The sequence below is a fragment of the Lepisosteus platostomus genome, chromosome 2 (genome assembly GCF_059453375.1).
Source record: "Lepisosteus platostomus isolate fLepPlt1 chromosome 2, fLepPlt1.hap1, whole genome shotgun sequence".
NCBI lineage: Eukaryota > Metazoa > Chordata > Actinopteri > Semionotiformes > Lepisosteidae > Lepisosteus > Lepisosteus platostomus.
In genome coordinates, this window is record NC_142612.1 from 59,613,040 (window position 1) to 59,637,939 (window position 24,900).

A 24,900-nucleotide genomic window follows, 5' to 3' on the forward strand; every position below is an offset into this window, starting at 1 on the left:
GCCTGATTGGCCTGCTCCCACTCGAAGCCTCCAGTGAGAAGGCAGCTCTGCCACATTATTTCTGGATAGACTTGCTTTTTTTCTTTTCTTTTTTTTCTCTCAGGGGATGGGCTTCCTTTGTGCTTTCATTTATATTTTTCCCCTTTTTTGTTTTAGTTCTTTGCCAATAGCAGTGTGTTTGCTTCAGTTTGGGGGCTGATGAACTGAAGTTTGGATTGCAGAGTCCTCTAGCTGGGAATTCCAATGTGGAGGAATAATACTGACCTCATGATATGTGTGTGTGTGTTAAGGATGCCTTGCAGAGTCTGTTGAAACTGAACCATGTCTCAGGTAAGCTCAGATGTTTCCGTCTGGATAAACAGATGAGTCCCAGGGCTGCGTGCTGTAAAGTTTTCATCTGTCATTTGAGAAGGATGCCAGGACTGTCTCTTACTAAGCCCGTAAAATGCTGTAAATGATATGTCGCTAACAGCGGTCAGTAAATCAAAGCTACTTTGAGGTATTTAGTCAATTGCTGTCACTCTGTGTACCGGGTGAACTGAGAAAGCACCATGGGCATTACAATGGACGGTGTGATTAAGCCAAGTGATTCAATTTAAAACACATGTCTGAGTACTGACTCCTTATCTTGAGGTTAAAACTCAAAATATTTTCATTTTGTAAGCAGGACGTTTCGACACCTCTGCTTTCTGAACCACTGAGGTATTGCTCTGGGCTTGTCTTGTTTATGAAGTGCAACACCAGCCAACCCTGCTGTTTTTGATAACTTCAGGACTTATCTTTTTTTTTCCTCCAAACAGTGTAGTTTTGCTGCTTCAGGTCTGGATTTGCAGCAGTGCTTCAGCTTTTCAACACTGTGCCTAAAAAGCAGTAAATCAGTTTTCTGAGGAGATCTTGCATTCCTTTCACGCAGGCCTCTCTTTTTTTGGTTAGTTTGTGGCTCATGCATGAGTTACATTTATAATACAAGTTTCAAATGGATAAAATTGTGTTTAATGTTTGATGCAGTTTTTCCTGTACTGTATGTTGTTTTCAAAGCCATATGTGTTTGTCTGTACAGTATGTTTCTGCTGTTATGGTATGGGTGTAGGGCTCCTCATTCAGATCATTGCCACTCTTGTGTACAGTGGAGGCTCCTTTTTTGAATTCTTGTTCACCTAACATTGTGTGAAATGTTCTTTTTGAGTTGCATGGGTTTTTTTTTTATTTGCCCTCCCCTAGTCTCAACACCTACACAATGTGCATGCTGTGTATCTAGGCAAAGTGGGGAATTGAGAGCGGTCTGTGACTTACTGTGACTTCATACCATCATTGGCAGAGATCAGAATGCTGCTCTGAACCTATCTGATGAGTGATATTGTAGCATTAAGCATCTACACTCTTTCTTTGAGTGATTATCTATGATCCAGGCAGCTGTAGGCTCTTTAACTGGTCAAAAGCAGATTTGCTGGATTGCTTTCTCTCACAAAACTGGCAGCTCCTTCTTAATATTTGCTGTTGCCTTGAAGCTACATTCCCTACAGCGAATGGAGTATAACATCACTGGTTTAATCTGGCTGGAACCATTTTCTCCAAACCTTTCAACATATAGCATTTACTGTATTTTAGCTCAACACTTTCCAGAACATCCTGGAGTTCTAGTATTTATTTTCTGTATTGCTTGTTGCTTGTTGTTCTGCTTTGTGGTCCTTTTAACTGGAGTGCAGCCTTTTGTCTTCTATATAAGTGTCTTTTATACAAACCATAGCAATCGAGTGGGCGCCAATATTTGTTCCATACCAGGAAAAGAACCAAATACTCCATTTGCACTGAGGTTTTTCTCTTAAGCAGAGAAACTATAACTCCAGTTCTCTTTGAAATAATGAATAACAAGTTCTGCCCTGTTTTTTGAATAAAATGTATTCAATTTAAAGCACAGTGTTTTACAATGAAAAGATTGTGCTTTTTTTTGTATAAAACTAGTGGAGTTTAAAACACTTGCGTTCATGCCTGTTTGTTCATACCTGGTTAACATGTAGTTGCCCAGTTGCACAATGTGTGCTGGAGGTGTCTTAGCTGAGCCACAGATTTTGGATAATAACAATAATAATAATAATTGCTTACACTTATATAGCGCTTTTCTGGACACTCCACTCAAAGCGCTTTACAGGTAATGGGGACTCCCCTCCACCACCACCAATGTGCAGCCCCACCTGGATGATGTGACGGCAGCCATAGTGCGCCAGAAGACTCACCACAGACCAGCTATCAGTGGGGAGGAGAGCAGAATAATGAAGCCAATTCATAGATGGGGATCATTAGGAGGCCATGATTGGTAAGGGCCAATGGGAAATTTGTCCAGGACACCGGGTTTACACCCCTACTCTTTTCGAGAAACGCCCTGGGATTTTTTATGACCACAGAGAGTCAGGACCTCGGTTTTACGTCTCATCCGAAGGACGGCGCCTGTTTACAGTATAGTGTTCCCGTCACTATACTGGGGCATTAGGACCCACATGGACCACAGGGTGATCCCCCCTGCTGGCCCAACTAACACCTCTTCCAGCAGCAACCTTAGCTTTCCCAGGAGGTCTCCCATCCAGGTACTGACCAGGCTCATACAGTACATGCTTAGCTTCAGTGGGCTGTCAGTTGTGAACTGCAGAGTGATATGGCTGCTGGCAAAACAAATATCCAAACAAACAAAGAGGACATAAATAAGGGCAAACAGATCTTGGGTTTTCATGTCATGCACCAACAGCAGCAGATTAGGGAATGTCCTACATACCCATGTACTGTACTTGTGTATAGAAATATTCTTTCTGTGTATTCACAGTAACCAAGATCCTGTTTGCCCCAAGGATATTGTACATTATACATCCCTGCAGTTTGGTTTTCCTACTGTATATTAATACTACACGTTCCCATGTGTATTTGTCCATGTGCTCCCATAATCTTTATTATGCTTTACCTTATTTTTATAAAACTGATATTCTTTTGCCATTGTGCTTTTCTAGCATATGCCAAACCGGTATCAGGGTATACCACTAAACACTGAGAATTTAGATGGGCTGGTCTTGGGCTTAACCTGAACATGGTGGATTAGCAGTAATTAGGATAAAAGGAAGTTTTCAGAATCTAGCAACACTGTTGTACAAACCAGACAGGCACAAACAGGAACATCAGATGGTTACCAAGGTGATTGTTTTATTTTTCTAAAACCCATTGCAAATAACTGTTATACCACAATGCATAGGTGGGATTAATATCACATACATACCAGCATGAACCTTTTCAATACTGTGGTTTTCCTATATCTTACATTATAATTATGGTGGTGATAATCATACGTGCATTGCAGTTTTTACAGCTTCCATGCAGGCTCCATTGTATTATACTTATTATATATATATATAAGTATATTATACTTATTATATAGTAAAGCAATATGGCAGTAAAATTATCATGGAATTCATGTTAAGAAAAGGTATATAAAAATATATCTTCACTAAGTGAAAAACAATATGTACAAACAAGTGACACTGTCATCCAATACGTCTAGGAAAAGTATGGTCCTTTGCTTTCTAGAGACTGAATGCCAGTAAGGCACAGTATACTGTTACTGGTTTGTACAGAACACAGATATTTGATTCATTTGTACTTAAATGAAATTGTCCTTAGTCTCGGGAGTCAAAAATATTTTATTTTTTCCATGAGAATTTTTGTTTATAGCCAGGAACACTTACTGAACTCTAACAAAAACAAACTGCAGTATTTTACTGGCGTATAATTTTCATAGTACTTCCTGTAATTACACTTATTTTAGCCAAAGCAAAAAAACTATGATTTTTAACTGGGTCAGCAGCCCTGTGAAACTGGAGTTCAGAAGCCCCCTGGTCCACCACTAACGGCATCATCTCAACAGCAGCTGAGAACTCTTGCTTGACCAGTGTTGGCCTGTGTGTCACCTTCAGGGGGCCGTGTCCTCGGTCATGAGGAGTTGGTGGCAGATTAAAATTCGCACCTGATCACCTTCACATGGTGGAGGTGGGATCCCTGAGGACACCACTCTCTCTCTCCTGCTCTGCACTTTGTCCCCAAGATCTCATCCCTACTACTACATCCACAAAAATTGACCTCAAGTTTCACTGCAGATTCTACCTCTCTATATTTTAATTCCTTCTCCACTGCGCTTGCAGGTGATACCCCTCTTCATCCCAGATTTTTAAAGAATCTTGGACCTGTTGGACGAGGTATTCCATTTGAGGATCAGGGGCTGGCCGCTGTAGATCAATTACCTGGACTGCTTTAGTACAGTATGTAAGAAATGCAAATTGATACATACAGTACAAAGTGGTGCACTGAATTAAATCCCCAGGCAGTAGGCAGCCTTCATTCTGTTCCATTGCAGGACTTGGATGCAACCTTATTTTTCCCCATAATTAACTACTAATTACCTAATGGAACTTGCTGCTGGATATTATTTATAAAATTAAGGATTAGGGGAGGAGTAAATAGTTGCAGGGGGATAGAAAAGTCTTTCACTTCTGGAGAGCACTGCTGCGGCAAAGCAGTGTGTGACCGGATGTAAAAAAGGGGTGGCACTTTGGAAAGCCGGGGTGCTTGAGATGAATCAAACCCTGATGGGTGGGTACCGCATCCTCCAAACCATTCAGAATGGAAGGGGGTGTAAAAGAGAACAGAAATCTCAATCCAACTTTGTGTCCCAAAACCAAGTTGAATATGAATCAGCTCTCTTCCAAATGGCACCGTCTTACCTCTGGGTTTCCAGCAGTATGGATGCTTGCTTGGCCAGTGGCCTTCCATCCTGCCAGACTGTTTTCTCCAGAGACACACGAACAGTGTGCTGCCAAAGTATCTGGGTTCCCGGAACATATTTATCACAGCACTAACTTCAGCAGAAAAATACTTTAAAAAATCAGGTTTGAGTGTCAATTACATAACAGTCAACGCGCTTGGTCTTTCATTCTAAACATAATATTGTTTGGATTAACATGCCTTTTCATTATCATATTGTTCTCTCATTCACAAAATGGAGGACAGTCTGACAGAAGACAAGTAATGTACATTATGCAGCGCCTGCTTCATTTTTTTGCATTGAAGCTTCACTGTTAGGAGAGCTCCACTTTTTAAACAGTTCTTATGACAGTGGTTCCTAGGGCCAACTGTACTTTATTATATGATTTTAAAAAGCTTATAAACTTCGTGGTATGATGAGAAAACCAGAAAACGTTTTTGAAACTTGAAGTCAATTCTTTTGGATGTTTAATTGTAGAAAGAAACGGATGCGGTCTTCTGCTCTTGCTAAAGGTACTGGCCTTAGATGAACAATGTGTGCTTTCTGGCAACAACTTTTCATTTATTTCACAAGTAGTTGCGAAAAACTGACTTCTCAGGTGTATCTGACTGGGATACTGTACAGCTTGAGGGCAGCGAAGTTATGATTCCAGCTTTGGATTAGTTAACCCAAAACGCAAAAGACAAGCTTCACTGCAGTCCTTTTGAAATTTCTATCAAAACACCTTTTCACTCTCTTTACTTCACATAAAGGTGGCTGGCTGGTGGTGGAAAATCTCTTTTGTGTATCCTCATCTGCTACTTCATAGCGTTTGCAGCTGCTGTAATCAGCAGTAGGACAGCTGTTGCACTGCATAAGCCAAGCCTTTTAAATAGAGAAGAACTAAATAATGCAAGGGTTTAAAATAGCGCACAGGCAGACTATTAGAATGTGATGAGTTGCTCAGTGTGTTCTGTTTGCATAGATATGAAAATACAGTTTGGTATTATTAATGTTTCAGTTTTAAAGCCTAATTGCTGGTACAGATTTCTACTTATAAAACAAGTTCATGGTTTCAGTTACATTTTCCCACGTTACAGTTAGAACTTGGTCATTTCACCAATGCAGTTGAAAGCAGTTCTAACTGCTTTAATTTCTGTATGTACTACAGTATGTTAGTTCTTTATCATCTTACTGTCCCTTCAGATGGGGAAATATACACACGTACTGTACTTATGTCTGCTTTAGTGTTCTGCCAGTGCAGTGTACTCTCTTCCTCTCTGTGCTGTTTCTGCCAGCTGCAAGCCTTTGGTCATTTGGTCAGTTGATAATTTTTTCTGAGATGGTCCTCTGGGGCCAGTGTTTCTTAGTGATAGAATCCAATTCCCTTCCTAGAAAAATACAGGGAAGAACCCAATTGGGGTTGTTTTTGCCTGATCACGACAGACTGGCAATCCATGACCGCATTCCTTAAAAAATGTTAAATGCTCCTCTCTCTGTAAATGATGGAAAGGCAACAAGGAGCATTACAGAATCTTTCATCTAGGTGAAATATCTTTTTTTCAATCACCAGCAAGCATGAGCTGTAAGCCCTGTAGGGTTGACAATTTAAACTGTTTTGAGTTGGTTGCTTCTAAAGGTACTGTGTAAAATAATTAACTCTTCCGATACAGGTTGTTATTGATGCAATCCTTTTGTCCATTTTCTCACTGCTTGATAAAATAAAGGGTTGCGGGAGACCCAGAGAGCAAAGGAGCAAGGCATGATGCTCCCTGGACAGGACACCAGTCCATCGCAGGGCACAAACTCTGGGCCCCAATGCTATGAGGCAGAAACACTAACCACTGAGCCACCCCACATGATACAATATGAAATATATAATATTATTAAAAACACTGTTAGACCATTTACTGGCTTTGTCAGTGTTCCTTAGTGGTACCACCCCTGTAAATAATAAATTACCATTGGATAGTATACAGTATATAATCTATAATAATATACAGTATAATATATAATATTTGCAGTGGTGTTTGTTGTGTGAGCTTATGTAAATGGTAAACTAAGCTGTAGTTTTGGATTATTTTTCTTTTTTTTTCAGTCGCAGATGTCTGCCCACACGAGCAGGTGGCTCTGGAGTATATTACTCTTCTGTAGGTGGCAAAAGCAGCTGTGAAGTCCAGGGCAACGAGCAATGTCAGATATCCATTATCACCCTCCACACAGCTGGTTCTTTGCTGACCTCTGGACATGCTGAGCTATAACTGGCCCTGGCTGGCCCTAACCATGCTGGACTGCTTGCCATAGGGTGGGACAGCTGTACAGCCTCCCAGTTAAAAATGGAACGTCATATGGATGTCCAGACTTTAGAGAGAGGAGCTGCAGGGCCAGGGGTTTTTGATATCTTTTTTCCCTTTCATTCCCATCGTTTTTCCCTTCATCTCTCATTTTTTTGGATCAGTGCTTTCCTTGATGCAGTTAAAGGGTTGCAGAAGTCCAGCTATACATCACACCTGACAATTTACGGTTTGGTTGAAGTTGCTGTGTGTAATTTCCGACAGTGATATCATGTGGATCTTGAATCACCGAGGGGAAGACTGGTAAACTCTTTGTGTATTAGTATGTATGGCAATTTCAGTGAAGCTCTGGATATCTCCTTAAATCAGTTATGGTTCCTCTGATCATTACGAAACTGATTTCAATAAGTTGGGAGAGTCTGGAGCTGATTCTTGGTAAAGCTAAAGGTTAAGCATGCCAAAGATTGGTTAGACTAATGGGTTCTGGGTTCGAGTCCCCACCTCATACACTGCTGTTGTACCCTGGAGTAAGGTAGTGCGTGCCAGTTGCTCCAGTGCACCCAGCTGTATAAATGGAGTGCAAGCAGCCCTTTGATGGATGAATGCCCCATTCAAGAAGTTACACGGCTGTCACACTGAACACTACGGGACAATGGGAAGAGCAATGACCTGAGTAAAAGAAGACTTTATGTGTCTTCAAACTGGAGCAGACAAATGAACCCACAATCTTCCAGTTACAAGTAATAATAATAATTCCTTACACTTCTAAAGTTTTTTCTGGACACTCCACTCAAAGCACTTTACTGGTAATGGAGACTCCCTACCACCACCAGCAATGTGCAATATCCACCTGGATGCCAGCTACAGTGCGCCAGAGCACTCGCCACACATCAGCTATCAGTGGGGAGGAGAGCAGAGTAACGAAGCCAATTCATAGATGGGGATTATTAGGAGGCCGTGATTGGTAAAGGCCAGAGTGAAATTTGGCCAGGACGCCAGGGTAACACCCGTATTCTTTTCGAGAAACATCCTGGGATTTTGAATGACCACAGAGAGTCAAGACCTCAGTTATGTCTCATCCGAAGGACGGCGCCTGTTTACAGTATAGTGTCCCCGTTACTGTATTTGGAGCATTAGGACTCACACAGATCGCAGGGTGCACGCCCCCTACTGGCCCTACTAACACCACTTCGAGCTGCACCTTTAGCTTTCCCCAGGAGGTCTCACATCCAGGTACTGACCAGGGTCACGCTTGCTTAGCTTCAGTGTGCTGTCAGTGGTGACATGGCTGCTGCCATGTGGCATGATAAGTCCAGAGCATGTGGCTGTGTGTGCTTCTCTCTACTGTTCCAGCTTTTCAGGCTGCAGCAGATGTAAAAGCCTGCAATTGTCTGTAAATCCTGTCTGCATTACGATGTGAATGTGCTGTGTTTCCTGTGCTCTACTGTATGTATTCAAGTCTGGAGACACAGAGAATGTGCTGGTAATGGCTGTCCTACAGAGTGGGGGACACTGTCAGTGTATTAGGTATTATTATCTACAATGTCATCTTGTAAGGACTCAAGCTACAGTCTTGACTGTTCCTTCCTTCAGAGCTTCTTCATCACTCTTTCTGTCTGTGGTGTGAGCAGACAGGAAAACCATGCTCTTTCATTTTGGATGTTTCTCCTGCAAGGATGCAGATCACTAACACCCAGCTCCCACTCTTCCTTTGCTTGCAGCAGTTGTTTGCTATGTACCAGCTGCTACCATCCACTATTGATTTTATTTAAGAACAAAACCTGTTTGCTGTACTGGTATGTGTCAGATGGACTAAGCTGACATCTGTTTTCCAATCTTTTACTTTTAGTTCTTTTGTATATCCACCAGATTTGAAGTCACTACGGCTGTGAAGTGTTGTGATACAGAACAGTGAACTGTTTTTGGCTTGTAGGGATTGGAAAGTCTATTTCAATCGTCCTAAACAAGACAGACTAAAAATAGACTGGGAATTCAATATCACATGTTATTCTCTGCCACTCAGTGTGATCTTTGTGTAATCGACTCCCTCTGGTGAAAGTGCTTCTAGGAAAATGATCCTTGAGTCTGTGCACTGTCACACAAACAGGAAAGGCTAACACTAATAAACCTATAGCACATGGTGAAAATAACAACAATGGACATTGGCCTTTCCTAATAGTTCAGGTGCTTGTATGAATGGGATGCTTGTAATTGCATTAGTAATTATAGTTAAGGTGCTTATGGACCTTAAGCTATTGGCCACTTATACAGTGGCTTGCAGACATAATCAGACCTTTACAAAGTTTTCACATATTGTTGTTTTAAAGCTTGCAGTTATGACATCACGTAACAATTATTTTTTCATTTATACACAAGCTACTCCACGCATTCAAACCAAAAACAAGAATTACGCAAATAGATAAGATGAACAAAAAATAGGAAACTCATAATTGCACAAGTATTCAGACCCTTTGTTGTGGAAAATCTCTTTTAGATGCACAAAATTAGAATTACTCTAACAGACCACTTAAGTAGTTCAGTGTCCTCTGTGAGCAATAGCAGTGTTTTTCATGATTTAATAAGAAATGCACCTGTCTCTGTAAGGACGTTCAGTCAGGTAGTGAATTTCTAGGAAATATTCAACCATGAATACCAAGGTATTTTCAAAACTTACTGATAAAGTTGTATAAAATCACTGATCAGGAGAAGGGCTTAAAAATGGTTATAAGATAGTTATAAGAGAAAGGGGTATAAAATATGATAAGGGCATAATATCTTTGAAGAAATTGAAGAGGAAGTTACCCAAACACTGCCTAGGTAAGGCAGGGCCTCCAAACTGAGCTGTCAGGAAAGGTAAAAACTGACAGAATGCCATGGTGAGAACTTTAATATAGTTACAGGCTGCATTGGCTGAGAGAGCAATGCACCCTGTAATTGTAAAATGTAATGTAATTGTAAAATGTAATGTAATAAAATGTAATTTCACCCTGTAAAATGCACCCTGCTAGCTGTGTGGAGGTCAATGAAACTGCACAAGTGGAAAAAACTATTTCTGTGGCCAGACATGGCAAAACTAAATTGATTAGCGTACAAGTTTACATTATATTAAGAAGTTTTAATTAATTTAATTAAGACATTCCTTCAACTTAAAGACATTCTTTCGTATTATCCCAAGTGACATTCTTTCTTTATACCCCGAGTGAATTAGTAAAGACAAAATCTTGATCTGCTCCTAAAGCACAGTGCCCAATTGGTCAGGCAGTGACAGGATATGATCTCCATGAACTAGCAAAAGGAATAGTAGGTTGAGTACAACAGTGCCCCTTGTGGCTTGTTGGGAATCCGCGATGACTAATGTTTTTTAGGACTGAACCCGCGTTCCCTGTGGTGAGTGCATTTACTCATAGCGCCATCTGGGAGTCCCCTTTCTTATCCTTTTTAAATGTAAGATACTGATGGACACCAAGAAAGGGTGGACTAGGAACACCGTACTGTTCCGGACTGAGCTCCTAGCTATGCAGTGTTAGGTCATTTCTGGAGCTGTCCGTAGTGGCGACAGATTTCATTTTGTTCTTGGTGTGGGTGCAGTCCGGATCTGTTAAGGAGGGGCTCAGGAAAGGTAGCTCCCCCATACAGTTGTCAGATGTAGTCACCCTTTCGTCATGGTACTAAAACTGACAAACATCAGGCCAATATGAGAGGATACTGACTTGTATAAACATGCTTAGTTTGTTCACCAGGTTAATACAATTTATTGAAATCAGCTTTGCTTATTATTGCTTTCTTCAAGCAGTCTTTTCTCTATTTCATTTTCAATTTTCCACAGCATTTGATTCTAATCTTTGGTTTTTCCATTTTTATAGTTTAATTCTTTCTCCGGCAATAATCAGGAATTAAAATGAAGGAACAATATTCCTGAAACTTAGAAACATCCGAACAGCCTTCTAATTTGATGCCTTGGTTGTAATGTTGAAGAAGCTGTGGAGAGCTGTTTCCATAGAACAAGTTTCAGGGCTACAGTGTGTTTTGAGAACAAGCAGTCAACTAGCATAGAATAAAGGTCTCTTAAGGCAATTTCCCTTTTCAGCCTTGTGGAAGAGTGAGATGTAAATAATATTAATTCCCATAAATCATAGTGATTTCTTGTTCTTAAATCTCACGACAACTGTAATGTGTGAAACACGTATGAACAGCAACTGGGAATTGATGATTAGTGAAAGATTAGAAAGTTAGGTGCCCTCAGACCACCAAGCTGGTTGGCCTGCAGATCCATCTCTGTCCACCCATGTATACAGCCTGCATGCCAGCTACTGTACCACTGCACTGCCTCTCAACTCTGGAGCAAGCAAGAGGCATGAGAGGAAAAAGAATATTTCAGCGATCACAGCGGCACCTTTTCCTTGATGTTCCTCAGGCTTGGCAGGGACAAGCCAAGGGTGTCTCCGCCAAAAAACTTTCTGGAAAGTTTTCCAGATGATATTTAGTAACATACAATGGATGAAAGGCAAGAAAACAGTGAGGGATGCCAATTACTGCAAAGTGCTTTTTGTTCCCCAGAGGATCAAAAAAGAAACAGACTGATGTTCCTCTGCCTGAAACTTGCTCTTCTTGTACCTCAGAAACTGACACCCCGAAGGAAGTGTGGTCACGTTCCTCTGGAACTCCCCTATGGTAACAAAATGAAAAGACAAGCCACAGCAGAGCAATGAATGGAGCAGTTGCAGGGTGATCAAAACCTCTGTAGATGTTAATTGTGCGGGATTTGCCCCATTCCTGGAAAACACAGCACTACTGTGGCCAGTCTCCTCCACAAGGCAACCCTGCATTGGCACCACTCTTCTTGCTTCTCAAGTCACTGGAGGGGAAAACAATTAAAAAAGTTGAGGTTTGAAGCTTAGCCCTCCAGTTCAGTTCCAAACACCCCAGATCTGGAAAAAAACATGTATTGTTTCCAGCCTGGGCTTGTAGATATTGTTGAATCAAGAAACAATTGCTTAGGGGTGTATCTGTTTTCTTGCTGTATTTGTTAGGAAAATAAAGCCATGGGAATTTCATGATTTTGGAAGATGACACCCTAGTATTGTTACAATATTAGCTCTGCTTCATTGGCTTTTTCCAGCATCCTCTTTTTCCATCCTATTGTGGTGCAGTAGGACAACAGACTGGTACAGTATATGGTGATGTTGGGTAGGCAGAGTGGACAAATCTGTCCGGGACACAGATATGCAAGAATGCCACTAAATCCAGATTTCAGAGTTAAAAAAGGCTTTCATTGTTTTTATGAGATAATTCTGCAAAAAAAAAAACAATTCAAACTTTTATTGCCATGTAAGTCTGACAAATAATCATCATCGACACCCCTAACTACTAAATAACTTTTTCCTTTGCTTTATTTTGTAAGACCGATATTTAAACAAAACAACCTTAAAGGTGTTTTACATAAACTGTCGTGCTCTGATGGTTTACGAGGACCAAACCTGGAGAGAGCTCAAGACCTCATTTGCAATGTAAATCAGGCAGCAGATGCCTAATTATTCCCTGTTTGAAGCGGTTACTGTGGAGACGCAAAGGCCTGAATCTTTCTGGACCTTAAAAAAGATTTCTCACACTTGGCAGGACGCTGTACTGGCCCCAGCACAGACACAGATCTCCCAGACACCTGACCCTATTGATGATGGGACGGCTTTTATTTCAAATGAGCTTGAGGTACGTGAATCTGCTGGAGATCCTGATCCTTTTCAGAACCATATCCGCTTCTTAGGGGGCAAAAAAACTGATTGGTGAATGCTGTATTTTATTTTTACAATAGAATACACATACAGACAAATTAAGAATAGATGACTAAATATGTATTAATTCTGGCTGTAGATCCCTAACTGGCTTGAGTTTTAGAAATTGTAATAACTTTGCGTGAGAGAGATGCCACAAGTTGCCAGGTCTGCGTGTATCCTGTCCAGAGTGTGTTCAGATGACAAGCAAAACACACTGTAATCAGTTACTGTGATGACTGTTGTGTGGAGGAGAGTAGAGGCCTTGTTAAGCAGTTTGTATTAACACATTGCTAGCTAGATGAGGACACAAAAATCTATGTTTGTAGTTTGATAAATTTATAAATACTTTCATGGTTAATTGTACTAGCTGTTATTGTTTAGGAAACTTATGGTATTTACTGTATATACCACCTTTTACTCCAAAAATGCTTCACATAGTTTAGGGGACCCACTTCACTGTACAGCACTCAGGTGGAGAAGTCAGACATTGCTTTACCAGCAGAATTAAGGGAATCCTTTAGGTTTATAACTGCTAATAAATATTGTTTTTCCCCCCATTCAAATGTACTGCAATGAAAGTATTTAGTACCAAAAGGCTGTGTTACAGCTGGAGTGTATTTCACACACAGAGGAAGAGTTATTCATTGAGTGTAACATGGCTTCAGTCAGAATCTCCATAGAGACTTCCCAGTCCCCAGTACAGGACATTTTTGGCCTGGAATCTCTGGCTTTTCCCAAGCTAATTCCCTGCAATTAAAAGCAAAAAAGAAATATTGAGCTTTGGATTTAAAAATAATTCCAGTTGTTACTACCAGTTTTTTTTTCTGTGCTTGTTGCTGCTGTGACATGAGGAGAGCACACAGTCATCAGTGTGCTACAGCACAATCAGCATGGTTCAGTACAGAAGATAAAACTGCGCTACTGTAAAGAACAATAAAAGGATGCAGCAAAGAGTATAGACTGCAAAATAATATCACAAATGTTAAATGTTGATATAGTCAAATATTGGGCTTTGTAATTGTTATTTGTAAACCTGCTCATACTGACTGGACAGTGTGGCTTTTTCAGTACTCACTGGCTGAAAAACCTGTTTCGAGAATTCTCTCTCCCTATGAAATTTTCTTTCAAGAGAAACAGAAATCATGTTGACATTCATTATGCAACGTTAAAGTCAGGGGTTGAAAATAACAGACCCACCTGTGGTTTGCAAGGTTTGTTGTAGGCTATCTAGAACTGTGGTACCCAGCCCTGGTCCTGGAGGATTGCTCTGCTTCACTCCAGCTGAGCTCTACATCCCCTCTGCTTGCCTTGACATGCGATGACTTACTTGATTAGCTTGCTTGCTTAGACTTTTATTTAACTTTTCTCTTCTATCAGTCCAATGTGTCAAAAATCTTCTATTTCAGGGCTGCTATTTCCAACAACTTCAGCGCGCAGAACTTTCCTCAACCTGTCCATAATCCTGACTAAACAGCTCTTATTACTTGATCAGTTGATGATAAAGAGACACAAGTGGGAGCGAGAGTGTGTCAGACATGGCCTCAGTGGGAGTGATGCTGTCAAACATGCACACACCAGTGTTCAGAACAAGGGTTCTCCAACCCTGGTCTTATAGAATCCCAATCCAGTTACCAATAAGAGGACTTCACCAATCAATCATTTCAGCAAGTAATATGTTGATGAAGTGATCACTGGTCTTTGAGTTCTGAAAGATATTTTTATTTTTGTTCCAAATCATCTCAAACAGGTGTTGCGCTCAATTGATTTAAAGTGATCATGGTTAAATTGTTCCAGGCATTTAGAAATGGATGATGTAAAGGTCACTTATAAAATCTGCTGGACTGGGGCTCTCCAGGACCAGGGTTGGAGAACCTTACTCTAGACCCTGTAGTCCTAGGTTACAATCACCACTGTCCAATGTCAAGTTAAAGGACCAGTATACAGTATGTATAATGAGCTCAGAATACAAGGATTTCAAATATTGGAGCCTAGCGGCATTTAATTTGTACAGAGATCTAGACAAAATAAGACTGGACTGGGGTTATCAATACATAAAACCATTAAGATGCCTGTACAAGACAGCTTAGACCTCTGGACTGACACCTTGTGTTTTTTTATTAAATTAGTGTCTTTTGAACAATGCTATACCCAGTCAGCAATCAGCAATTAGCATCTAGTTTCACGAAATTGAACAAAAAGGAACCATTACAATTGATCTCCCAGCCCGAGCAATTCCCCATCCACCCGCAAGATGATTAGTCCTTTCAGTTCAGCTACCTTGTTCTCCAGGACTTCTTTTATAAAGCTGTTGTGTCGCCAAGTCTCTCTAAAGCAGTAGCATCTGAAAAACTGTTCAATTGGTCAAATGAAGCAAGTAATGAGGTGATTTATCTTGGCTGGAACTGACTTGGAATGGAAGCCTACTGACACAATGGCCTTCCAAGTACCTTGAGTAGACAGTCCTGGTTAGAGACTCAAATGCTGTTTAAAGGTACTCCTCAAGCCTTAAAGGAAACAAGAGGGAGTTTCTCAGACAGTAAAGACAATTCGCCCTGCATTATTCCAATAGGCAAATGCCTCATGTGCTCTGTCCCTAGTCTTTCAAGTGCATCAAAAGCATCAACACTGACTTTATTGATGACAATTTAAAATAGTTTTAATTCTCCTTGAAAACCCTTGTTATGGCTGTTATTGTCCTTATCTCCTGGAAACTAGCTGAGCCTTTCAATTGTGTCTGGGAAAAGGCACTGTACCTCTTCAAAGATACTGTATCTACTGCAGTATTTTTCCAGGGCATAGTGGCATGTGATGAAATCTTTTCCTTGTCACTGATCAGTTCTGTATCAAAATATTTAAATTAGTTTTTACTTTTTGTAAGAGCCAAGGGTGTATCAGAAACAGATTACTCCATTGACAGACATCATTCAGAACATCAGAACTGTGCTTTCCTCTCTGATAGCACAGTAGGGTGCATTATTATTAGTAGGGAACAATGTTACAGTATAGTGTCTAATATAATGGCTCTATTAGCAGTTTTCTCACGCTCCTCGTCCTAAGTCCATTCTCATGAGAGTGCTGCTCCATGCCAAGAGGTTAGCTACACATGACTACTGCGTTCTAAAAGACACAAACTGACTCTGATTTCATGGTGATTATTTGTCTTTGCAAAAATAATGACTTAATGGAAAAAAATTGATGGTAACATATTTGTGGTTTTCAATAAAAAAATACAACTTTTCACATGAAGAATGATGGTAAATTAAATGAAAATGTTCTCTTATTGTGTTGCCCTTTGGGATAATGAGGTGCACTATACAGCTGCAGACCTGTGAGATGTAAATACACTTTAATTTACCTTTAGTGGGGCACTGAGTATGGCTTATAGTATATTTTAAGATCAAAGCATACTGAGATTTTGACCTTTTTAACTTTTTGGGGTAATTTAGGGAATACATTGTTCTTCACTCCAAACAGTTAAGATAGGACTTCTTTTGTGTTGTATTAACAAATCAAATTATGTCATATCTGTGTGTTTCCAGCTGGTTTTTGTTTCTGTCTTCTGCCAAAACAAGAACAGCCTTTCTGAGAAACCATCTTTAAAATCAGTAAATGTTGAAATGTCACAACTGTGCCACAGGCTTTTTATTCAATTCTGATAATACCCTATATATCACCCCATATAACTATATTATGCTATGTTTTGACATATCAAATATCTCCCCCCATTTGGAAGTATATCACTTATCTATCATTTTTTTCCCAAATCCTATATTATCATCAGAGCTATAGTCCCAACTCATCCATTTTATGTCCTAAAATTAGCTGTCTAGATTTAGTTAAAGAAAAGAACTTTCCATGTAAGAGACAGTTTGTTGCCTCTCTTAAGGTCTCAGTAATTGATCCTTAGTTTACAAAGGAATATCACAGCAGGAGTTTATATGCTGGTGTTATAGGACATGTGATATCTATAACCCTGAAGCATTAGTTGCTGGAAAGAGAACAAACTGAAAAAACTTCAGGTCTCCTGTGTTAACTTGTCACTTGGCCTTTCTCTCACTCAATGTGAATTAACTCATTTTTTCTCTTTTCCGATCAAGAAAGGGCTATCTACATTTTATCTTATTGACAAGTACCCGAGTGACTGAAATGACTTTGCTTTGATTGCATGTTAATTCTTGTGAAGTCTGTTGAAAGCAACTCCAGTGACTTGATTCCCACAAACAGCTCAGATATCCAGGTTCGCAACATCAGTCAAAAAAAAGGTTTTTTCCCTTCCCTGCAGTTAAAATGACTTTGGTGATGAACTGGAGATGCAGTTGTGTTTGCCATGGAGACAAAAATCAGACTGTGAATCACACCATTGTGTTTTATTTGTAACCTCTCACGAACGGTTGTTGTTATTCCCACATTCTTCAAAAAAAGGGAGGAATTGATTTCCTTCCTGTCCCTAATCACATGTGTTGCCAGGTATGTATGATGGGTGCACTTTGTGACATGGACTGGTTTGGCCCCAGAGAAAAGTTCAGGTTTAGTTTTCTCCTCAGTTTAATAAAAGGAGCACTGCACTGAGCTTTTGAGTCAGAAATAACATTATTGCACAAACATAAGCAGTAGCTTAGGGCATAGTTTGCTTCTGTTCAGTCTCGAGGAGAAAAAAAAATATCTGTGTATGCGCGCAAGTTGTCATAGGGATTAAAAAGAGTTCCTCATGTCAGTGAAGCCAAGACATGACCTTGGATACAGGGTTACAGTCTAATTATGGCTTCTTCATTGATGTTCATGCCAGTGAATTCCTCTTTGTTTCTTCTGACAACACAATGTCAGTGTGAAAAGTGTCACAGTGTCATTAGTAACATAAAGCACAATGAAAAGAATTTGTTACAGGGTATTACAAGTCATTGTCCAGAATACTTCAGACATATACAGTGGGAAGTTTCCAAGTTGGTCTATGAATTAATAAATATATTAATAAATATTAGTTTTAACCATTTCAGTGTTAGGAAGCAGAATCGACTGAAGAGAAATCCTGTCTATATTAAACCGAGACAAGGTGTTTAAGGTCTTTTGCTCATGTAAGGACATCTAATGTAATAATAATAATATTTCTTTATTAGCCCTATACAATTTCTTGCATTAGGAATTCATCTTTTCGCATACCCCAGCTTTTCTCCATGGAGACACAGACACACAGACAGGGAGAGAAGCTTGGGGTCAGAGCGCAGGGTCTGCCATTGTACGGTGCCCCTGGAGCAGACAGGGTTAAGGGCCTTGCTCAGGGGCCCAACGGAGTAGGATTCCTCTGCCAGCCACAGGATTCGAACCGGCAACCTTCCAGTCACAGGCGCAGATCCTTAGCCACAGAGCCACTGCTCCGCCCAACATGATATATTGTATATATATATAGTATATGTTCCAGTCAAGTGGGCTTAATATGTTGGTTATACACTTTTGGAAGTTTGTTCAAAATGTATTTGAGGAGTAATTAAGTCATTTCAGAGATTTTGCTTTCTAATGCTGGGAAAACAGTCAGACTAAGCCATTCATCAGATAACATTATAGCTTTCTGTACAATAGGGAGCATACTTCAGGTTTATGGTGTTGTTGAAGAGAGTAAGCTGTGAATTATGAGTATGAATATTAATTAGATGTTGCCAAATCTCAGTGCTTGGGAAACTGAACCATTTTCTCATTCCACATTATGTGCCCTAATAAAGGCAAAACAGCTGTTGACATTACAGCTGTTGGCTTTGTGTAATTCAAAGTGGAATGAGAAGTCAAAGAGGCAGCTCTGTCTCCCAAGTGCTACTGTATGATTTGGCAACAGTTAATACTCCACATGCAGTACAGTACCTATCCAGGTGGAGAAATAAGTGAGTAAATAACCAAAAGAAATAATTAAAAAATAACAAAACAAGATCATTTAAATTAAAAAATATTGTTTTAAAGGTGGCATGCCATAGCCTTGGGCTCAATTCCTGGGGTGCTGTCTGCGTGGGGTTTTTATGTTCTCCCCATTTTTTTGTGGATTTTCTCCATGTGCTCCAGTTTTCTCCCTGAGTCCAAAGACATACAGCACTGGTAGGTTAACTGGTTTCAGGGAAAACAGGCCCTGGTGTGTGGTATGTGCGTGCATGCGTGTGTGCGTGTGTGCGTCCTCTGATGGACTTGTATCCTATTCAGGGTGTATCCCCCTGTACACCTGTTGCTTGTAGGGGTAGGCTCTGGCTTCCCACTGCCGTTGTGCTGGATAAGAAAATAAATGGATGGATAACACATAAAATTCTCAATTTTTGGTACCAGTTTATGGGTTATAAATATTATTAGTACAGATAAGCTGAATCTGTTGATTCATGTGAATTATAGCTTACAAACGTGACAGGCCTTGCCTGGCCATCTGCTGTGAATGTCTTGATGTCTGAATCCCCATGAGCCGTCAGTGGGCCACACAAGAGAAAGGGCTGACTGCACTTAAGACCAATAACACTAAAATAACACAAAATAATCGCTGGTCCTCAGTTTTATTTGAGTGCTGATCTGCTGCCAAATGGCATTCGTTGGCTTTGAATTACAACTGAATTCACATAATACATTGAAACTTTATATTGTTTCCTTGAAACAGAGGGGGGGAAGAATTCCAGTATCTTGATCCCCATTATATAGTAAGTGAATTGCCCGTTGTTCTGTTCTGTAGGGGGTGGTTTCTGGTTTAGTTGTTAAAGAAGCCGTAAGAGTGAAGGACAGAGTACAGCAGACAGCACAAGCTCCTTCATAACTAGACGTGATTTAGAGATTTTTTTTTTATCTAGGCATTCAACAAGGAGAGATATCCTCCTGAGAACAAGAAGGGTTTTCTAGACCCTATTAAAATAAATTACAGTAATGTGTAAAGCTACATGGTCCTGTTCAGCATTCCTTTTAGTGTTATCTTAAGCAGGAACTCACATGAATAGTTTCCAATCTACTGTAGCTTGTTCAGTAGTTAGTGTTTAAGGATCTCTCCTTCAAGGAAGCCAAAGTATCATCTACAACCACATCACTGGGTAGCTTGTTCTATACTCCTACAACCTTTTGGGTAAAGAAGTGTGTCCTGTTCTCTGCACTTCCACAAAGTTTCTGCTTGTGTCCTTTGGCTCCTGTTTCACTGTTCATTCTGAAGCAATTTCTCAGGTTTGACTTTGTAAGTGCCTTTTGAGAATTGTAAATATGTGTATTTGGCCCCCTAATAATCTTTTCTGTTCAAGACTAAAAAGGATCAGTTCCTTCAGTGTAGGACTTTCCCTTCCCATTCCCTTGGGACATCCCCAAGCTCCAGAATGTACCTGCCTGCTCTTCACTGGACTGATTCCAGACCAACAATATCATTTTCTGTAATATGGTGACTGCAATTGTACACAATACTCTAAACGAAAACTAGTTCTAGTGGGTAGCTGCGTAAGCATGTGTAGGTTGCAAAGGAACAAGGTAAAGGTTTATTCCATGCTGTAAAGAGAAGAAAAGAACCACAACGTTTCAGTTGTGCCTGAAGGTGAGTCTTCTTCAGCCTTCTGACCTGAAGAAGGCTCCACAGCCAAAAAGTTGTGTTTCTTTTCTTCTCTTTTCAGCATGCAATAAACCTTTACTTGTTCCTAAACGAGAACTAGTTCACTGTGCAATTTTAACGTAACCACCCTTTAAATAGAAAAAATCTCTTATCTTCTGACATGCGCTTTCCTTTGTTGCCGTGAAGGTCTTGAGATTTGCATTGGTTTAGAAGAATATGGTTCTAAACCTCACGCACAGTGAGAGTGGATAACTTTGTCGATTTCCACCACCAACAGGCTTGTGTCCTATTGGACAGTATGCTCATCTCCTCACTCCCTCACAGAGGTTATGTACAGCTCAGTGCTTCATCCCCAAGGAGAAAGAAACAAATTACAACAAAGAAAAACAACAAAGTTTAGAAACAAACCCTTTAGCATTTCCTGGCATGGCATAGCATACCAGCCTCTTACCCCAGAGTAACTACTCTGCACTACTGGAACATTATTATCTTGTACTTATAAAGGAGACTAAATAAACTGAGAGGCGATTAGAGTGGCACAGTCACTGACGGATGGGTTCAATCTGTCTGTACTTTTCATGGTTGCTAAAAAAATAATGCAATAATAATCAGGGTGTGTAAAAATCTTTCGTTCCTTAAGTGTTTTTTTATGAAGAAAGTCAATAAAGGCCAAGTTAAACAAATAGTAAAAAAAAAAAGAAAACTGAGATGACAGGTCTGACGGCAAGTCTGACAACTCCTCACTGGCTTACACTTTCACTTTTTTAAATCCGATTAAGGTAGTATGCTTGATATCTGATGAATTTAAATTTTCCATAAATTATTTTTGTATGTTTATTTTCTAATCTTGATAACTTGATAACTGTTTTGGTTAAAAATTGTTGTATTTGCTAGCAGACAAAACCACGCCAATTGAGAAGGGAGTGAGTGTTGTCAATCTGGTTGCTTAATAAGCACTTTTGTCATCTGATATTGCTTAGAACAGATGGAGAAATAAAAACTTGCAGAGTTAGTTTTACAGGGCACAGTCAGCTCTTGCACAGACCCATTTTGGTAGGTTTTTATCTTTTAAAGTAAGATGGATCTGTCATCTGTTGTGTGGAGTCTGGTCTTCTGAAAAGTGAGGACATTCAAATCAGCAGATTTCAGATTAAGTGCTGGACTATCATCATGCAATAGATCATTAAGATAGGCTGTTCAGAACCTCACATGTACAGTAATTAGGAAAACCTTAACCATTCTAAATTTTGCACTGTACCAACATACTTTGCACAAGAAACAAGCTGTATTGGTGATCTTCATTCCTAATCCTGGTGCTCCACATTCCATCAGGTTTTAGACGTAATTCACAATCCTCAATGAGTAAAGAACTGGAAGCTGTGGTAATACAAAGCAATTAAGTGATCATTTGATTCAATTAAAGACTCTAGTGTGGAATGAAACCCACAAGACACAGCAGCCCTCCAGCACCAGGAGTGAATATTCTGGCATAGTAGTTTTAGTTTAGTGAGCTGCACAATGGCCTTACTGAGTGTCTGTTTTCTGCCTCTGGAGATACGCCAGTGAGAAAGCTAGTCAATTGTCTCATCTTGATGAAATAAAGGAAAGTAACATTTTTTATTTCCTAGCATCAGATAGACAGATCTAGGGACAAATGTAGAGTGCTTGGAAATAAAGACCCCCTTGTGACATTTCTTAATTACTAGTCATTAATGAATTACTCATATGTACTATACAACACAAGGAGAATTTGTGTAATAGCTGCAGGTGTTTTAGAGGGTATTCAGCCCACTCCATCCCGGATGGTGACCTGTTTACCCACCTTAACTGTTTGAAATGAATTGGAGACGTACCTTTGGTTCAGTTAAAAAAAAAGTAACGTGACCAAAAGCATAATTGGGCAATCATGACTGTGATAATACAGACAAACAAGACCTGTGCGCAGGAAACCACAAGAGGCTTTGCCACAACAACACACGCCAGTGACTTGGCAACAGGCACCTGAACAAGAGACGACAGCTACCCGGAGGAGTTCCCGCGCAGGCTTGTGCGCTCGTGAGGTAACTGGGCGTGTCGCGCGCACGGGCCCGGAGAACACAGGCTGTTAACCCAACAAGAAATCAGAGCTGGGGCATTTACTGCACCCAGCATGCCTCTGGTCACGTTGTTTTTTTTTGCTGAGTGACGGTTTAATTGCTATTGAACCGGGGGAGGGAATGGGCACGAAAACCACTGAAACATAACAATCGGATCTTTTAAGAAACACTGCGTATGAAGGCATGCAAAGACTCAGCCAGTACAGACAGCAGAAAACTGGGGTAAATGTGAAACCTGATATGGGAGGGAATCTTAACTCTTCCACTGTATAGCATTAATATTTCATGACTAGACTGACAATTCCTGTAAGTGCACTTGCTCACTGAAAACTCAGGATACTTGCCCACAGTGGGTTTTCAGTACTTCTCTCTGTCCAGGCAATGTATTATTATAATTCTTATCATTTTATGTTTTATGTTGCTGTTCCAGTTTGTGGTAACATATTGGCCATTTAATTCATTTATTGGTCCCCATATGACGGTTCCAAATACTTGTAAGTTCCTATATTGTCAAGTGTCCCAGATAACATGTTCGTAAAAGTAATGTTCTTTGAATGCTCTGATCAGATTGGGGTTAAAGAGGCTTGTGTTGCTAATACTTGCAACTTTTCATTGAGATTGAGTTACACTTTATTTTAAGGATTATGAGTAGATATTAAAAAAAGTCTGGCCTGTTCATAAAGTATAAACCATTCATACGTTTGAATTCCATAAACGTTTGTGAATCTGTGTTCTGTTACAGTGGGGCACTATTTCAATTCTGATTGACTGCTCTGTACTTAAGAAACCACAGGATGTCTGAAATGTGAAATTAAAGAGCGGGGTCAGTTGTGCACATGTGCTGTGCGGCATCCTGAAGATGCAGCTGAGAGATATCGGGTTCAATCAGAAACATGTCCTGCTTTAGCAGGTGTCTAGCACATACATGACTGTTGATCACATTGCCAGATCTAGGTGTGCTACAGACCTGTCCAAACAGAATTATGGCTGTTATTCAAGCAAAAAGTGCATATCCAAGTGGAAATTATTAGGTTTTCACTTAAAATGTATTTTCAGAGTGTTTGAATATTTGTTTTTCACTCGCAGGTTGTGTGTTACAATGTCTAAATATAGGTGAAATAAATTCTGATTTAAAAGGTCTTGACCTCCGGTTGTTAGGCTGCAAAATGTGTTACTTTGGACACAGTGTGGGTAGACTTTCTATAGACACTGTAACTTCAGTACAACAGGTGTGAGATAGTACCAGACTTTTCTACAACTCTCGAGCTAGGATTTCCTAAGCTGACACTGGAGCCCTGACTTGGGAATTTTGGAAATGTGGTGTGTCACAGATTGCTTGTGAGGGGAAAAGTCCATACAGCACAGCGCTGGAAAATTGAAAAAGGCTTTTCCTGACTGCCCTGTGAGAATTTCTTCATTATGTTTTTAAAATAAAGCCCAATAATCGAATACAGTATATAGGTCAGGGACAAGGCCTGTACATTTAGAGTGTAGCTGTGGGGTGAGTGCCTTCAAGTTGGAATGGAAGGATCTCGTGTTGGTGGAACATCCAGCCTGCAGTGGGCTAACTGCTAGGACTGTGCCGAAGTACTGATCTTCAGGTGTTGTCATGGAGCCATGGATTAAAGTGCTGTGAATCTCATTCACTTTAAATCTTGAAACAGAACAGGCTTCCAAACATTCCTGTGTTAGGAAGTACGCTGTCCCTTTCTTCTGGCTAGTCTCCAGGAGGTTTTACTGGCATGCTCGGGGGCTGCCTTGAAATTTCCTCTGAAAAGCTGCACTGGGAGGGTTCACACAAGTGTGCTCTTTGAAGGTAAACTGTAGTCTTCCATTTATGGTCTCAACATGAAGGAGTCACACGTCTTCAAGGCTGTGTATTCTGGACATTGATGGATCCAATTTCAGAATATAAAAGCTATATTTCATCACTTACATGGTTAATTTGATATGGCGTTGCTCAGTTCCAAGAATTCCTCAATCTAATTTAGAGTAAGCTTTGACATTATTTTAAATGCATGAATCGAGGCTAGTTATTAATAATAAATTACATATGTACCTAAAGAAGGCCTTTATCAGTGAAATGTTATTATCATGCTGACTATGTTTTGAAACATACCCTGCCAAGGTAAAACATGGTGCCAAGATAAAATCATCTATTAGAAAGGTAATATATGGGCAGTGGGCGGCACTGTGACACAGTGGTTAGCAATGCTGCCTCACAGTGCTAAGATCAGAATGACAATACTTGTATGTGTACTTACTCGCTATAAACATGGAATACTTGCCATCAGTGGGTTTAAGTGCTGGGTCCAATTCAATTCAATTGCCATGCGATGGACTTGCATCCTATCCAGAGTATATCTTGTCTTGCACCTAGTGCTTTGCAGGATAGGCTCCTGACCACAGTGACCCTGAATTG

The 24,900-nt window shown here is 40.2% G+C and overlaps 1 protein-coding gene across 9 annotated transcripts in view; it reads left to right on the forward strand.

The window, feature by feature from the left end:
* arhgef4 (Rho guanine nucleotide exchange factor 4) overlaps positions 1–24,900 on the forward strand; it is a 139,621-nt gene that overhangs the window by 21,529 nt on the left and 93,192 nt on the right. For 5 of the 9 annotated variants that reach the window (XM_088610332.1, XM_088610243.1, XM_088610252.1 and 2 more), the window contains exon 3: positions 12,688–12,777. The exons of 2 other annotated variants lie outside the window; for them this stretch is intronic. In XM_088610332.1, coding sequence (XP_088466458.1) covers positions 12,688–12,777 — 90 coding nt within the window. Of the gene's footprint in view, positions 1–112; positions 331–12,687; positions 12,778–24,900 lie in introns of those variants that run through there. 2 more of the 9 variants (XM_088610276.1, XM_088610306.1) reach the window with 2 other exon arrangements.